Source organism: Dermacentor silvarum, chromosome 4 (assembly GCF_013339745.2).
Source record: "Dermacentor silvarum isolate Dsil-2018 chromosome 4, BIME_Dsil_1.4, whole genome shotgun sequence".
Classification (NCBI taxonomy): domain Eukaryota; kingdom Metazoa; phylum Arthropoda; class Arachnida; order Ixodida; family Ixodidae; genus Dermacentor; species Dermacentor silvarum.
The window spans coordinates 33786408-33802966 of record NC_051157.2 but is presented as its reverse complement, the minus strand read 5'-3'; the positions used below and the strand labels follow the sequence as shown (position 1 = coordinate 33802966).

At 44.2% G+C, this 16559-nt stretch overlaps 2 protein-coding genes across 6 annotated transcripts in view; one reads left to right on the top strand and one right to left on the bottom strand.

Annotated features, from left to right (window-relative positions):
- Window positions 1-6046, top strand: part of LOC119449743 (uncharacterized) — a 392329-nt gene extending 386283 nt beyond the window's left edge. For all 5 annotated transcript variants that reach the window (XM_049665418.1, XM_037712988.2, XM_049665417.1 and 2 more), the window contains one exon: window positions 1294-6046. In XM_049665418.1, the coding sequence (XP_049521375.1) occupies window positions 1294-2091 (798 nt within the window). In that variant the 3' untranslated portion in view covers window positions 2092-6046. The remainder of the gene's footprint in view (window positions 1-1293) is intronic.
- Window positions 5997-16463, bottom strand: LOC119449748 (AN1-type zinc finger protein 2A-like). Its single transcript, XM_037712999.2, has 7 exons — window positions 16154-16463; window positions 15919-15961; window positions 15338-15521; window positions 14541-14686; window positions 11582-11764; window positions 9620-9656; window positions 5997-6495 (listed from the first exon to the last, which is right to left on the bottom strand). The coding sequence occupies exons 1-7, from the start codon at window positions 16206-16208 to the stop codon at window positions 6463-6465; spliced, it is 681 nt and encodes a 226-aa protein (XP_037568927.1). The 5' UTR covers window positions 16209-16463; the 3' UTR covers window positions 5997-6462.
- Window positions 16464-16559: the final 96 nt, after the last annotated feature.

The following is a 16559-nucleotide window of genomic DNA, read 5'->3' as shown; positions in this document are numbered from 1 at the left end:
TACAAGAGTAAGACAAAAACACTATGCCTAGTCTGCTATTCTCTCCACCCCAGTTGTTGAATTTGCTTCGGTAATGGGTGAAGAGGTGCTGCTCAAAATTTATAATACAGTTAAACCTGGATATAACGAACTTGACAAATTCCCGAAAAACTTCGTTATAAAGAGGATTTCGTTATAGGCAGGTTCGGCATGAAAATTCAAAAAAAGAAACTCTTACCGTATTTACTCAATTCTAACGCGCCCTCGATTGTAATGCACACCCGTTTTCCGTGACCAAAAGAGAAGAAAAAAAATCCTTTACAGTACCGTGCACATCATGCTTTCATACAGAAATACAACTATTGCTCAAGATTTGCTCCCAATACACTAAAGTTGCGATGAACAAAAAAGTCAGCATCGATTGCGACAGCAAATTAGCAGACAGCTATACGAAGTAAGGATAGTAGTTTTATAGGCCATATAAACTTGTAAAAGATTCGCTGTTTAACTAAATTGGTAAGACTAATGCCTAAGCACACGTACTACAGCACATGGTCGAAGCTATGGGAGCTAGGCTCGAAGTCGTAGGAGGCGGCCATATTGAAATGCCGATGGCGATATGGTAGCGCAAATTTAGGGTCGTACTCCTGAGCAGCGGGATCAGGTTTGAAAGAAGGGAGGGGGAAAGGTCACGCCCGCGGTGGCAAGATCACTGGGTCGAGGGATGCAGGCCCGCCTTGCGCACACACGCACACGTGCGCTTGCTCTCGCCTCGCTGTCGCCGTGAATTCGAGCGCACCAAGCGCGACGCCACCGCTTCGCATTTCATCGCGGCGGTGAAGGTGCTTCCGGTTGCTGCTCGCACAAAAATGAAAAAAATTCAGGGCGAAATCTCTAGGTTGTCGGCGGGGAAAATTCATTATTTCGAGGGGGTCTCCCGCTGCAACTTCGTTACGTAGAGGTCTCAAATACATGTGCTTCTATGGAGTAACGGCGGGGAATAAAATCCAGGAATTCGTTATATGGAGGTTCGTTGTAAGCATGTTTAACTGTATAAGCCTACCCGTCCTCATAATTTGGAATAGTAGCTCAGCATGCATGTAGTTGGTTTGCCGTCTTGGAAGATAACTAAGCAGTCAATGCACTATCATAGGAGTACAACCATGGATAATTTGTATAGCTGATAAATATGCTCAAAAACAAGCCCCTTGTTTATTCATCGCAGGTCTGCGCTTATGTGATTTTTGCATTGTATATCAACTGCACTATTGTCAGCACCTTTTCTTTTTCTTTCTTTTTTTTTTGTTCCTCCAGGATCAGCCAAAGCAGCCACTGCCAGGTGCTTTGGACCAGGCTGGCTTTGCACGCTCTGGATCGGCCAGCCCCCACTCTTCTTCGAGTCCGTTGGCCACACGGAGGGCAGGGTCGCTGCGCGCCGGCTCTGTTGGCCGGGCCGGTGGCCGCCATTTGAGCAGCAGCTCACACGGGCGCTATCACCAGCGCAGCAGCTCTCTCCACTCAGAATCTAGCAGTGCTGCCTGTCTCCTGAACGGAATCAACGGCTGCACCTGCTCTCCACTTAGTTCGGGCAGCCCGCCAGCAGCCTGCCCCAGATGTCAGGCTGCAGGCGATGCCGGCAGCTCAAAGCAGCCTGCAGCAGACTCTCCTTTTACGCGCGCACAGGAGGAGGTTTGCGGAATGGTGCTACGGCTCGAAAATGCCCTCAAGGCTGGGGACGCTCGAGGCGACGTTGCTACCTCGGCTAGCGATAGGCACGCCAGGGAGGCCCTGCTTGCCAAGTCGCGTCAGTTTGTGACTGCTTCCAAGGTGTTTGTGCGCAGTGCAAGCGAGAACTCTGAGCAAGTGACCGCGCAGCTGGCCGCGTGTATGTCGCTGCTGGATAGCATGTGTGCAGCTGCTGAGCAGCTGGCCCTCTCTGGCCCCGCCTGGGCATCCCTGGTCGAACAAGTCAAAGCAGTGGCAGTGGCATACGCACGTGCCACCGGGGCGGTTGATGGTGCCACCGTGGGTTCACTCATGCACCAAGCAACAGACCTGGCTTCAACACTGACGGCACTCATGCGGACTCTTCGCTCACTGGACAGCTCCTAATGTGGCCTCCCTTTTTGTTTTTGTTGTTGCCCTTTCTCTCCCCTTGCCTGAGGCTGCTTCCTTTCTCCGCTCTCGGCCCACTTGAATGGCCTAGAGCCGTTCTCACATTAGGGCGCTCTCTCACAACTGCATTTACGATAGCCATAGAATAAGCTGGAAGAAAACGAAAGGTCGAAGAGCAAGAGCTCGGCACCTGCTAACACATCTGCACTGGCCAATGCTGCCCCGACGTTTTCCTTTCATGGTGAGGAAACGTTGCAACAGTGGTGCTACCACATCCTGCTTTAAGCTTTCTTTTTCCCTCACACGGCCCATAGGGACCAAAATATAGTCCATCAATCAGCTCATTTTGGTCTTCTGGTGCAAGCAGATCTCGCTTGGGCAGACGAAGTGTGCCTCCATACAAGGTGCACCATGTTTCAGAAGAAATATAGTCAGCAGGCTTTATGAGAACAAGGTGCAGCTGTGGGTCACAATGCTCAGGAATGTCATACAGGATGCTGTGCACATTTGTGAGCCCGACGATTGGCGTTGTGGGGGAGCACACAGATCGTATATGGCTTGTTCCCACTACTGAGTTGTTCCTTTTTTTGGCAGCCATAATATTTTTTTAAGGAACAAGAGCGAACGCAAGTTCCCCACCAAGCTTTTGCAGTACTGTTGTAAGCGAAAGAATGCAAGGAAGTGTTCTCTAAAGCGACGTGGATTGGTGTTTGGCTCAGATTGAAGCCATCAAGGAATTCCATGATTTGCAACTTGCAAAATAAGTGCAGTTTCTGCAATGCTGTGAGTTTGGTGAGCATTCAAATTCATGGGCCAAATCCTGTGCATGATGAAGTTTTTTAACAGAGCCATGCAGCAGCGCTCGGGTAATATCAGCAAGCGTAAATTCTCGAGGCTGTACTAAAAAACATTTTCAAGGACAAGATATTGCGTATTGGCTGGAGCTGTGGAACTCGGTGTAAGCTTAGTAATCATTTAGCAGGCAGGGAACGATCTCCGTAATTTTTATATCGCATAATTAGCATAAGGAAATACAGTACAAGCTAACACCTCACACACCATTAGTGTAAAACAAACTTCATGCGATATCCATTCACACTACCACTTAATACAGTACTTGCGAGCTTTTCCACTTTGCGATATCCCGTCGTAATGCATTTGTTGAGTACATCAGGAATTAAGGGGGTGTCGTTTTCATGTTGAGGATCCGAAAGCATTTACAGTCTCGCGAACCACTAACACTTCCATGTTGGCTTATTGATAATTACTTTTGTAGACCACTGAACACACATTTCAACATGGCTTTCAATGCCCTGAATTGGAATTTGATGCATTAATTTCAGCTGATGACACCTTGCATATTCTACAAGCACCACCAGAAGCATTGAAATGTCATCCAATGTTCTGCTTTGTAGGGAGGCACAATGCTGGATGTTGCACCATGTAAGCGTGAAATTGCCGTTGAAAGCTTCGTTGTACAGCCCTCAGACATCTGCCGATCGCTGCTGCAGCTCTAAAATCTGTGCACCCCAAAGCTTGTGAGCCTTCCATTTATCAGCGTGGTAACGCGACAATTGTTGGCCAGTGTGTGCTGCTGTCTGTTGCACGTGCTGTTCTTTTTCTTTTTTAGTGGCTGTAAAATTGTAGGATTCAGCACAGGACTACAAGATAGGGAGATCACAAAAGGGAAACCATAAACGATACTCAAGCTTTTATCTTTTTTTTTTTTTACAAGTATATTAAGAATGGGATGTCCAAGCTTTTTTGTTTTACTGTCCACTATCTCACAGAGTTGCCTTGAAAAACGTGTCAGCCGACACGCATTCATACACATGTACGATATGTATCTCTTGAATGTTGCAGATATAGAAAATAGGTCTGTCAACCTCGTACAAAGCTTTTGCGACATGTCTCCAGCCATGGTGGCCACAAGATGAAAGGAAAAGTGTCTCAGCATTGCCATTTCTTGAGAAAGCTTTTATAGAACAAGTAAATGCATGCAGGTGGACAATTTCAGTCCCGATGGAACGCAGGCACCGCATCTCAGTTGGTCTCGTGAAATGATCAAAGTTTCCACTCTGATGCTGATATGTTAGTTAAGCACTAGCTTGTTCAGTTCTTTCAAATCTGTGGAGGCATGCACATTCAACAGAGTGAAATAATGAATCACTGCAAGCATCCAAACATGCTAAGCAGCCAAGAGTTGAATATTACTTCCAAGTTGAATGGCTGATCACGCACCCTTGTTGTATTTTTAATCACTAACTCTTTAACTGCTGGAATAGACTTGCAAGGTTGGGCTCAAGGCAAGAACTGTTGACGAAACATGGCATTTCGGTGAAACATGGACAAACAGCACATATGAGCATGCATGTTTTCTTCCAGCATGTTTCACAAATTCTCTATTTTTTGCTCAAGACCTTGTCCCCAGTCATGGAGCTCGCAAATCTACCATTCTTATGGCTGTATGAATGAGGTCCAATATTATCTGACAACATTAAAACTAAAGTTCTTTAATGTATAACAAAAACACACAAACTTTTGGTTGAGGAATAAGGATTATAAACAGGGATAAGGTGCCTCAGAAAGGCTGGCCAACGTTTCGATAGGAGGACCTATCTTCGTCAAAGGCGGCCTTCGTCATCCTCGGCGGGTTAGTTTTAAAGGGTTAGTTGAGTGACGTCACGTCGATGTCGGCTGTGGCTGGCTGTAAAGGGAGAGGCTGTAAAGAGAGTCTCTCCCTTTACAGCCAGCCACAGCCGACATCGACGTGACGTCACTCCACTAACCCTTTAAAACTAACCCGCCGAGGATGACGAGGCCGCCTTTGACGAAGATAGGTCCTCCTATCGAAACGTTGGCCAGCCTTTCTGAGGCACCTTATCCCTGTTTATAATCCTTATTCCTCGTGTGCTACTCCATTAGTCAGCCACCGTTTTTGATTTTAAACTTTTGGTTGAGTGCACAGGAAACATCACAGGTACTAACTAACAAACCCTCGAGCAGCATCCTGGGCACTTTTTACTGCTAATCTCGTGTCCATCATGGCCAACATTGGAAAAAAAAAAAGAAAGACAAAAGAAAGAAGGACCTTACTAGATGTTTCATTTTCTTTTCACAAAAAGTGCTCGCGAAAAACGAATATTTCTGCTGATATACCTTCTCAGTGGAATGTATTGTTGAACGCCCAAGTTTTATGTTTGTGCGAGAACTTCTAGATATATTTGTTGTTACCGTAGTTCAGCTGGCTCATTTTCAAGAAAACTTGTTATAACAGAGCATTTAAATGGCATTTTGTACGTCGAATGGAAGAGGAGTTCTTCCTGTGTGTTATACACTCTTTTTGGTTTTTTTGTTGTGGTGCAATTTTTTTGACGTGCAATTTTAAACATGGACAGATGCTCGCGCTTTTAAGGGAGTTTTCGTGCAAGGCCAGCAATACAAGACACCATCACAGAATCTCAAGAGTCAGAAAAAAAGAAAACTATCTGAGCACTGATAATTTCACATTCTCATTAAGCCTGGTCGGGGCGGGGGTTGTAGCAATAAAGAACATTACCAAGAGCTGGCTTGTCATCGCAGTACTGCATTGAGAATGATCCACAGTATATCTCACAATTACAGGAAGAGAGAGAGAGAGAAAGATGTTGCTGTTGTAATAAGATGTATTTTTCTCCTGTGTAGTTATATGTTTGTTAAAAAGCTGTCATTTGCATGTACCAGATAAGATGAACAAAATAAGCCCAGGGCCCTTGCATCGTTAGGTGCGAGGACCATGACACCGGCATTTTTTTAACAATTGTTGAATGGAAGTTGCTCATGTCAATCCCACATGTACAATAACAAAAAAAAAAAGGAGCTGGGACAAACACACACACACAAAAAAAAATGTGACACACATGGAAGATACATTCAGCTTTTTATTTCAATAATAAAGACTTTTAAAAACAAAGATGGCTCTCTTGGAGTGTGGTAACTTATGCTATATTCGACTGGTAATTTCAGAGCAGTCTGGCAATGCTTCAACGGTTGTGTATGATGGCAAATAAGTGGCTCGAGATGGCGATAATGAAGCCCAATTATAAGGTATTCGACCCACTTGTTCTCGTAATTAAGGCTGTCTTGCACAATCTTAGCAGCACTGCCAGAGTGCTCTCAATATGACCAGTCAAATACGCCATTAATATATATAGCAAGATAAATGGGAATGTCCGACAATCTGCCGGAAAAAAAGAAAGCAACAATAAAAATAAGGGTGACGAAAGGCACACAATTTTTCAGAGCCCAACAAGTGCAGAATATTGAGGCCACTGGACGGAGTGCGCAGCGGTGGCCACACTGCGTGTCAAAGAGGCGTAAACATGTCGTCTAGGAGACAAAGCAGCCCTTCTCAGACTTTTGCTGTGAAAGAATAGATAAAAAGGAAGAAGGTAAAATTAACTTAGGGTGCATTGTATGACTAAGCGGTCAGCTTGTTGCTTTTAGGCCAATAGGGCATATTTACATGAGTGCGACAGCTGTGCATTATGTAATTGTTCAAGCACAACCAATCAGTGCTCCAGGCACAGGTAATTAGTGAGCAATGATGTCCGTTACTGAATTAACGTCACCAATTGGTACATCCTTAAACTTGCAAGAGGGCACTTAAGGCGGGAATGCAGCAAAAGATCACATATACAAGAAATAAGGTTAAAGTGAATTAAAATCTGGGGTTTCGGTTGTGAGCGACACCGGATTACAGGTTTTGGATTACATTGGACCACATCTGGGAAGCGAGCCTATGACAGCTTGCTTGCTTAAATGGCCGCTTGACCGCTTGAATGCCACAGCCACCGCAACAGGGTAAAAACAAGGTACCGACTTTCATCTGATGATATTTACTTAAGCTTAACGGAGCCCTGCAACACTCCTGAGAAAGCTTGTTGGACAGCACCGAAAGCAACATCATGATACGACGATTACGTGCACTTCATGCGACGGACATGTCATCGGTGAGTGCACTATGACTATGATCATTGGTTGAAGATGTAATGTGCAATTTAGGTTTCACCTAAATTCACGGTGTTCACCGATGTTGTGAGCACTGTGCAAAATTTATATACAGCATTGTTTTACAACCATTTTAAGTATTGTTGATTATCACACAGCCAATTGCAACTATGGCAACGACGCATCAACTTGCCGAGCACAAGGCGCACCAATGGCCACCTCGCAGCAGCTATTGTGGCCATAGAAGTGACGCCATGGCCTCCCGAGTTTAGAGGCCATGGCTACGGTGGCTAGATTGGTAGGTGTGCCGACCGAGCGTAGTTCACCACTTCTCCGCATCATGACGCAGAAGTGGCGCTGCGGACAGTAGAACGGCTGAGCTGCGCGCAACGTCAGCTGCTGCTGTGTAGACGAGCAGCGTGTTTGATAGTATCGCTGCCTCCGCTCGAGCTTTGAAGTACGCGTTATACAATGGCGTTTCGAGCAGAGTAAGCAAAGCCAGAATGGGGAATTTGTTACTGTCGTCTTCTCAGAAGACACGATATGCTGAAGTAAATTTTCTAGCTTGGCGATTGGTCACATATATTTATTGGTACAAATGCGGCGCTCCAGCTCATTGCATTAAATACGTAGATGCATTTTTTCCATGCATAAAACAAAACTGCAGTGGTTTTATACGGTATATGGAAACGTGTTTACGTGATATTTAGTGAGTTCTAATGTTTCAATTTCGAGAAATCCAGCTATTGTTTTTATTGCTGCCTCAGTTGCGGTATTTAAATTGTTACTAGATGAATTGTGTTGATAAGTGCATATGGTTCACTGTTTGCAATAAAATAAAGCAATACGTCTTGGGCTAGATTCATGAATATATTTAAAATACAAGAAACGCTCTCATAACTTGACGCACCAACATAAATAGCCTAGCGCCAGCAAGGTCGCAACGTTGGTCCACCACATCATAACATTATTCACAGCACACGCCTCCGCTTCAGGTGATTCCTCTTCTCCCTAATGCTTTCACATGCCATGTTCTTGCCCTTGACAAGAAAGTAAAGGCGTGTAATTGAATAGAACTTCACAACATCGTTTGTGAGCTCTTTCTTGTGCCGCTCACAGCCGATCAAATTCGGAAGATTCAGCTGCAGAAAGAATGTAAAGTTGGCGATACTGTTCCTTCGTAACTCATTTAAACTGAAGCACAGCTTGAAGGCGTCTTCGAGCGATGCTACCAGATTTTTTTTTTTTTTTTAGTGCTTCAAAAGGGAGCAACAGCCCTGACCTACTCATTCTGTTGAATTCAGTAATGTCCCTGAGCAATCAATCGGAGCACTTGGTTCTTTGCAGGAACTTCCTTGCTACATAGCCTGCTATATAGAATATAAGCCTAGAGTCACTTTTCTTTTCCCTGTAGCAGCGCAGCGGTGCTCGATGTCGCAGGCGCTGAGCACTTCATGTGCGGCTTGCAAATTCCCAATGTCGAGGAGCTCATAGACGGACGCTTTTCGGTGTACGGCTTGCTCATTAACGTCGCCGATACTGAGCAAGCTACTGAGCAGCCCGGGGCGAACATTTCCGCTGTCAGACAGCGGAACATTTTCGCTGTCTTTCTCACAAATTTAGAGCCCGACTTGCAGTTCGGAGTGAAGCACTAAGTCTCCTTGGTGGTCTTCTTTGGTGGAGCAAAGCCGCCGCTAATCTCGCTGGTCATTTTTCCGACCTGGAACATTCCACATCGCTTAGGAACTTGCAAACAGTACGAGAGACGCGGAGCTCTTTACCTTTGAAACTGACACGAACAGACGACATACAACTATTAAAATACGGGCTTTATTTTTTTGCTCGCTGCCAGCCCCCTGTAGCAGACGACGCGGCGCTGCGGAACCGTTCTACTGACCGCAGCGCCAATTTCGCGTCATGACGCGGAGAAGTGGTGAACTACGCTCCAGACGCGCCGGTCGGCACACCTACCCATCTAGCCACCGTACCATGGCCGCCAGATCGAAGAAGCCATGGGGACGCCATCAACAGGCTGAGCAGGCTTGGCAACCACGGTGTGCCAATTTTCTTTACCTAAAATCAACGCTCTGCAGCTACTGGGCGGCACTCTACGATGTCAAGGGTCAGCGAAATGTGGCATCCAGAGCCACAAAAATTATAGTTGCAGGCTATTCTCATTTTGCTTGTAGTATGTTGGAAGTTTCTGTGATCAATAACCTTGGTTTGCAAGCATGAATTACCATAATTCATTTTGTTATTAGTTCTTTGACATGCTAGGAAAAGGCCTTGAGCAAAAATGGTAGGCTTAAAGAGTGTTGCAGGGCCCCCTTTAACAACATAGTATATAAAGGGTAAAAAGGAAATTCCAAGACAAAAACCAAAACAGGCAACATGACTTTATTTCTGTTATGGTTATCCTGCCACTTGTTTTTTTTGTTTTTTACCTTAATTGCTGTACTTGTTATTGTCAAAACTAATATTTTTAGCATTAGATTTTACCCTTAAGCAAAAGTGAGCTCATTTCTGACATGCTTACCCTTGATGTCCTTCTCCGCCGTCCATGCTGGTCAGTGCTGCAACAAGGCACAATAGTGATAAATAACAATGAATTACAAATGTAACACTGTCCTAAACCCTTCCTGCCAAAAATTATGCTTTGGATGGCATTTCTGGCACGAAAGTAAAGACCTGTTGCTGCTACATATGCTCATAAGAACATCAAAACATGTTTAGTGTAAGCAAAATGCCACACTGCAGAATTAAAAGCTTCAACTCTATATGAAGCAACCTCAAATTTATCTTCCCTGCACACACACAAAAGAGCTACCTTGGGTAGTATACGCTTGGCTAAAAGCCCATGAAGAAACATAAATTAAAGAAAGAAGTGGCACAGAAACATTATGCCCCAATTGTAAAATCAATTTTGCCACAAGGCATTCTGCCAAGTCAGTCGCTGCATACCAAATAAAATTTGGGTACGCATGTAAGGTGGAGGATTAATTGATGCTGCCCCACGGTGAAATTACAACCATTAAGCCCTAGCTGGGACGCCGCTTTCATTAACACTTCCATCTTCTGCAGTTCAGTGCAAAAGAAAGTAACAGGGAGCGACACACTCACAGATGACACACACCTAAAAAAAGGCTCTCTTGTGCCTTTTTCTTGCCTTCAAGCCCCATGCGAGGAAAAACGTTTTCCTCTACAGAGTAATTAGTCATGTCACTGGCTTCGAGGGTCACAATCATATGAACACAACAGACAACAAAACCAAGGAAGGCATAGAGTAAATTACTTGTTTTTTAATTGAAATGCGAAAATAATAAAGTAAAAGGAAATTAAAGCGAACAAAACACCACTTGCCATAGCTGGGACTTGAACTCACATCTTCACATTACATGTTGGATAATCTTACCGACCAAGCTACTGCAATGACATTTTTGCATGCACACTAGATATAGCCGCGCCACAACTCATGGCCATAGCTGCGGATGTAGCACATCCTTCTACCATAGGCGTCACGATCAACTTCATCTTTTCTGCATTTCAATTTAAAGCAAGTAATTTACCATATGCTTTCCTTGGTTTCACTGTCTGTTGGTTTTATATGGTTATAACAAGGAAAATGGGCCCTTCAGTTCCCCTTCTCGTTCATTAGATAGCGAGGGCCTCAACTACAGCAGCTTTGATGTTGTCAGATAACATACGAGGGTTTATTAGCCAGTTACCTTCTCCCAAGTTCACATACTACAGACTAACACTCTCCGGGTTAGATTTAGTATGCACATAATACCCAAGAAAGTGAATCGGAAAATGGCGCCGGAGTAGATCAATTCGTAAGAGCATTGCACATGTAATGCAAAGATGTGGCTTTAGATCCCCCCTGCACCATGTTGTTTTTAACAGCGGAGCTGTTTAAGCCGGGCATAATGTGTCAACCGCGAACAAAAAATGTGGGCCGATCCTGGTGGTAGTGCAGAAAGGGTCCAAGCGCAATGACACATACCCATGTGAACTAGCGAAGCTGAGCCTGGCTAAGTATGGTTGGGACTACTTAAGCTTAGTCAGTCATTGATAGCCAATCAATAGATAATTGATCAATAAATTATGAAAATGCTGGGAATGACTTGGTAGCACTTAGCCTAACCCAAATACATAGCCAATACCTTGCGATAGCCAATCAATAGCTAATTGATAATTGATCAATAAACAAAACGTTCCGGAAAAGCATAACCCGTAAGGCCAGGACCAGCTAGGTGCCGATCAGCTCTGCTGTTTCTTTAGCCTTGCGCCACTAGTGCAAGCTATGCTAATTTTTTTTTTCCACTTTCACTTCCATTTATTTACGATTTCTACATTTCAATGAAGACTAGCAATTTACACTACACTTTCCTTGGTTTCATTGACTGTTGGCTTCATACGATTGTGACAATAAAAAATCGGCCCTCTAGGTTCCCAGTTTTCTCGTTCATGGCTTCTAGGGTGGAACACCCGGGCTTACCTGTGGCCCTGAAGTTCAGCTTCATACAGAGACTGCTGCAGAGCCCATGCCAAGGCTTCATCTTCTGTCTGCAGGTGAGACACACTAGCGCGCTGGCTTTGTGCTCCGCACGTAGACGCTGCGGCCACTCGCTTGACCACGGGGCTGGAGGCTTTCTGCTGAAGTCTGGCCACTGCGGCAGCACTGTAGAGTACAAGAAAAGCATGCGATTCTAGGAACGTTCATCCAAGTAGTACTATACCCAAGACAGAGTTGCCGTGTGCTCGACGAAAGGTATAGGAGAGCTGCTCATTAATCGGGTACTAGAGAAAAACGCTAAATCAGTTATAACTGATTAAGTATTTCGCTTTAAACTCACTCATATGATGGGAAGGGGTGATTGCTAGAAGAGAAAACAAAGGTCAATGTATTTTTTTTTATAACTGTGCAATAACAGCCTCGAAGCCAGAATGTCATTGCTACGTCATGGGTTTAAAAAGTATTGCGACTGCTTTGCTATTGTGAAAGCGTAGCTTACTAATACAGCTTAGCTTAACTTTCTTTAGTGTCCATACAAAGGGCACTAAATAGAAATTTTAGCTTACATTAAAATGCATATTACTATTCTGGTATGCCAACAGGTACGCATTACTGCCAATGGAGACTTGCAAACCAGAAACAATGCAAGAAAAAAGCATGGCAATTCCACCTCGAAGTTCACACACCAGCTTTCCATGATGTCATGGATTTTTTTTTATTCTGCTTGGCTCTGGTTAATTGTTTGGCAATAAAGGATTACAGTCAAATGTATAGATAGGCTGAACTTGGTAACCTTTGGGGAAAATGGCCGAAATCCATGTCACACCGACATTAAAGGCATCGAAGTTTGAGCACCAAATTCAAAAATAGAAGTTTGTCAGTCATGTTATCTTAATCGGCCTTTCTGCCAATTCAAGTCAAGTAATCAACCATTTCTGCCAAACAAGAGCAAATGCAGGACACTTTATCAGTCTAATCTGGTTTTCAGTTTCTCTTTAGTGTCCTCTCACAGGTGAAAATACCTGACCAGTCGAGGTGGTTTATTGTCAAAATCCCATTTTATACAGCTCCTGCGATATCTCGGGAACCGCTTATCGGATGTCAGTTTATTATTTATTCTGTACCTGAATAAATTCCTGAGGGCAAGATAGGCCCATGTTTTAAACATACCATCTAAGGAACTTGTGATAAACAGTCAAGATTTGACAATTGCAAGTATAATTAACAACAATAAATTCAGTACTGTGGTAAAATTTTTTTGTAAATAAATTTTTTCAAAAGGGCTCTGTCCTGCCCTGAAGTACCTATTCAGGAATCATTTCACAGGGTCAGCACATTTTGCAAATTCTCCAAGCCTTGCCTAAGGGACCCATGTGAAATATGTTTATATACTTTGCAACATGAGAACCAGCATGCACAGCTCCATGAAACATAATACCTGTTTTTTTCAAGTGTTTGTGCTATGAACTTACCCTGAATATTTCATTGAGATATCTAAAGAAATAAAAAAGTTGGTTTTCTAGGGTATCCTCCTCCCCCTTGAAGCTGTTTCCCAGTCTGGCTTTGAGATATGCAAGAGGTAACAAGTCACAGAGCGACAAGTCACAGAGACAAGCCATAAAATGAGTTGCTGCTGCTCTAAGAAATGGGCTGCCACGTCTCCTCCGCCCCCTAAGCTGAAGCAAAGTTGTGGGCGAGTCAGGTACGACTGAGTAACGGCAGACCCAATAATCCTTACGCGATGGCAACAGATTCTTCGGAAAGTCAGCATCCAAGAAGAAAGCAAGGAGCGAGCTCTGTCAATTCTGAAACAAAGGCACAATGCAGCCAACCTGTCACTGCGAGAGACAATAGAAAGAAGTGAACATAAGTTGCCACCATTAACACACGAAAATTAATGTTCTGCGGCTCCTGTTTATGATGTTAGTGTGGCCCTCAACCTCCATTACATATCTGCATCGTTAACCTTTGTTAATTTCACCACTCTCTCTTCCACCTGGCTACCTGCCTGCTCATCTACTCACTATGTGCACTCAACTTTGGAAACACGTTGTCAGTAGCTTTTCTAACCTCCTCAGAGTGAACAATGAGCATTGCTTTGTTTATTTGGAGACACACTGTCTCACTGCCCACTACTGCTTAGGGCCCCGAAATAAAGGCTCTTTGAAGAGACTTCGTAAAATAAGAATTACACGACGCCAAGTATTTACAGAAATATATTCCGATGCATTCTGGAGCTGCTTTTCTTTCTTACCATGGAATAGAAATATTAGTAAAACAGTGCTACAAGCTAACCACTTAACAAATCAACATGGAGTATTTATTCAAATACAGGCAGGGTGCATAGTTATACCTATTTTCCAGAAAACAGGTTTGCTCCCTAACTGTGACCAAACATAACCTCAATACTAAAGCATAACACACACGAATTCAGAACACAAGACAGGCAGACTAACACAGCACCATGTATGTGGACTGCATTTTCTCTCTGCACCCTGTTATTGTGTGCACTGCATTAGTTCCGTAATAAGACATACCAACATGCCCGCCTTGCAACCCTAATGTCGAAAGAATGACAACCTGTCGTAAACAACCATGTGCAAGGTCAGCCAGTTGCCGGGAGGAAACGTGGTCATGTTTAGCTGACACCCAACAAAATAACTCGCAAGAGCGGGTTATGCGGTAAGAAGGAAATGTCACTAGAGTGTCTCGCCACCCTTGGAATCAGGTGATAGGGAGAGGCAGAGAAAGGAAAAGCAGGATGACAGGTGACAAAAAAAAAATGTTTTTTTTTTCTCTTACCAGCACCCTTTTAACTGTAAAATGCAGAGTGGGGAAAAAAAAAGAAGATAACATTCACCTAGGCAGCCCATTTTACACACAATGCTAGCAAGGTTTACACAGATGACAATTCTTACAGTATATACCGTAGCACACTTACCCCGAGGGGGACATTCCCTTTCCTGTGCAGTTATGGTCATCTGGAAACCTGTGCTTCAAACAGTGGTTGAGGCTGCAATGTGCGCACTTCAGGGGAATCAGTTCTTTCTGCTTGCAACCCTTCAGGGAGCAACGATTAACATAAGCCTGCAAGGAGAATGGTCAAGGAAGCCTTTTATTACAAATTTAAAAAAGAACAGTAGCAAAGCAATGTTTCAGAAATTCCAGCAGGAATTTAGTTCCTTTCTGTCAGTTGCACACTGAGTGGTACAGGAACAGTTTAGACATTGGTCATATCATTAATTTCAAAGTATTTTGTTACCACTCAGTGGCACCTTACAGTAACGGATATCTGGAAGTGATGTTAAACATCGCATCTTCAATAATTCTAGATCAGTTCATATAATGTTTAAGTATGTTTCATTCACTCCTTTTTAGCCTGTCGAAATTCTTGCATCTGCACGATAGGGAATACAACATGACCTGTTACATACACACCATTAAAGTAGGCTGACTAGCCCTACCCTTAACTATGTAAATCGCACACGACTAAAAGACGTTAGTTACACTTGTGGTAAAAGGTAACGAGAAAAATGATGTGTGGTGCCTAAACAAAAGAACAGCAAGCAAATTAAAGAGAAATTTAATGCAAACATTGACATGTCCATTTCTCAAACCATAAAAGCACCAAGGACACTTGGACAGGGGTCACTAGCACAGGAACCACAGAAACTTAATACATATTTGCCTCAGCCCTTTGACTCTATAAACAGCAGTATGTATGTTCGAACTACGTACCTTGCGCTTTGCTTGTGCCGGATCGGACTGACAGTCACGGTCAATATGGCTGCTTACAGCTACATCAGGTAGGTCACCTCGCTTGCTCGGTACTGGGCTATTACATAGTGGACACACAGGCACCTGGACATCTTTGCTAAGGCCAACAGTACAGCTGTGATTTCGGTACTGGAAGTGGTCGTTGCTGCGAATTAATCCCAAAAGGCAGAACGTCACACTTTACCTACAGAAATAAGCTACTGTTACATTTTAGCATTGTTCTGTAGCAAAAGCATGGTGCAAAAGCAGCGGTTGGGCAGCATCCTGCCTGTTTTTCCGACCATACGCCAAAATGAACTAGGCAGAAAAGCAGCGACGCAAGAAAACATGCTGGCGTTTAAACGAACGCTCTAGAAACCGAGAGAGCTAAACACTTCATGACAACTGCGAACTGTCAAGAACATAACGGGCCAACCAACGCTTGAATACACACACGGAATGGCAGCAACGAGCTTCAGTGGGCCTTCGCGCTTAGAAAAGCAGCGCACCTAAGGTCACCCAGCGAGCACTAATATCGCTTATTGTTTTTGCTCCAAACGTACCAGTAAATCTGTCTGCAGGCGTCGCACTTCACGGGCAGGAAATCTGAAAGCAAAAAATACGACAGCTACTCAGACTTATCTAGACTGCGACGAGCTCGCGATAGGGTAAATGCACAACGAAAGCTTGGATACAATGCAAAAACAAAACTTGACATCGGAAGTTCGTGCAACTCGCGTCCATCAAACGACTCCTATTTGCGAAAGAACATCGGCTGAGGAACTAGTAGTCACTTACCTAGCCTCTTGCAGGTGCTCTCAGAGCAATGCTGTCCCAACTCTGGAAACTCCATCCTCAAACGCAATGTTTGACTCACTGATCCACAAACCCTTTAGCAGACACCAATGCCTACACTGATCCTCACTTTCGAGAGCGACAGCCCACTTCCACCACACTACCTGCAGATCGCGCACCTGTTTGCTGTCTCATCGCTCCTCTCAAAGGAGGTTATATAGCTCCCCTCGTTCACCTCGTACAACTTATCAATGAGTCATACATGGGACACTACGACACTCCACACACAGCTGCCATTGCAGCAGCGTCCGCAGCGTCAGCAGCGTCATGATTGAGCGATTGCAGCGCTGCTATTTAGCGATTCAGTCACTGGCCACCAATATTCACGCTTAGCTCGCCCTATTTTACC

Bases quoted from the DNA above. Each gene is read 5' to 3' on its own strand.
- LOC119449748 (XM_037712999.2), bottom strand. From the start codon at position 16,208: ATGGAGTTTCCAGAGTTGGGACAGCATTGCTCTGAGAGCACCTGCAAG. The intron at 14,687-15,337 runs GTACGTAGTTCG...TTCTCCTTGCAG, and splicing joins CGGCACAAGCAAAGCGCAAG to GCTTATGTTAATCGTTGCTC. The intron at 9,657-11,581 runs GTAAGCCCGGGT...GCCTTGTTGCAG, and splicing joins GCTGAACTTCAGGGCCACAG to CACTGACCAGCATGGACGGC.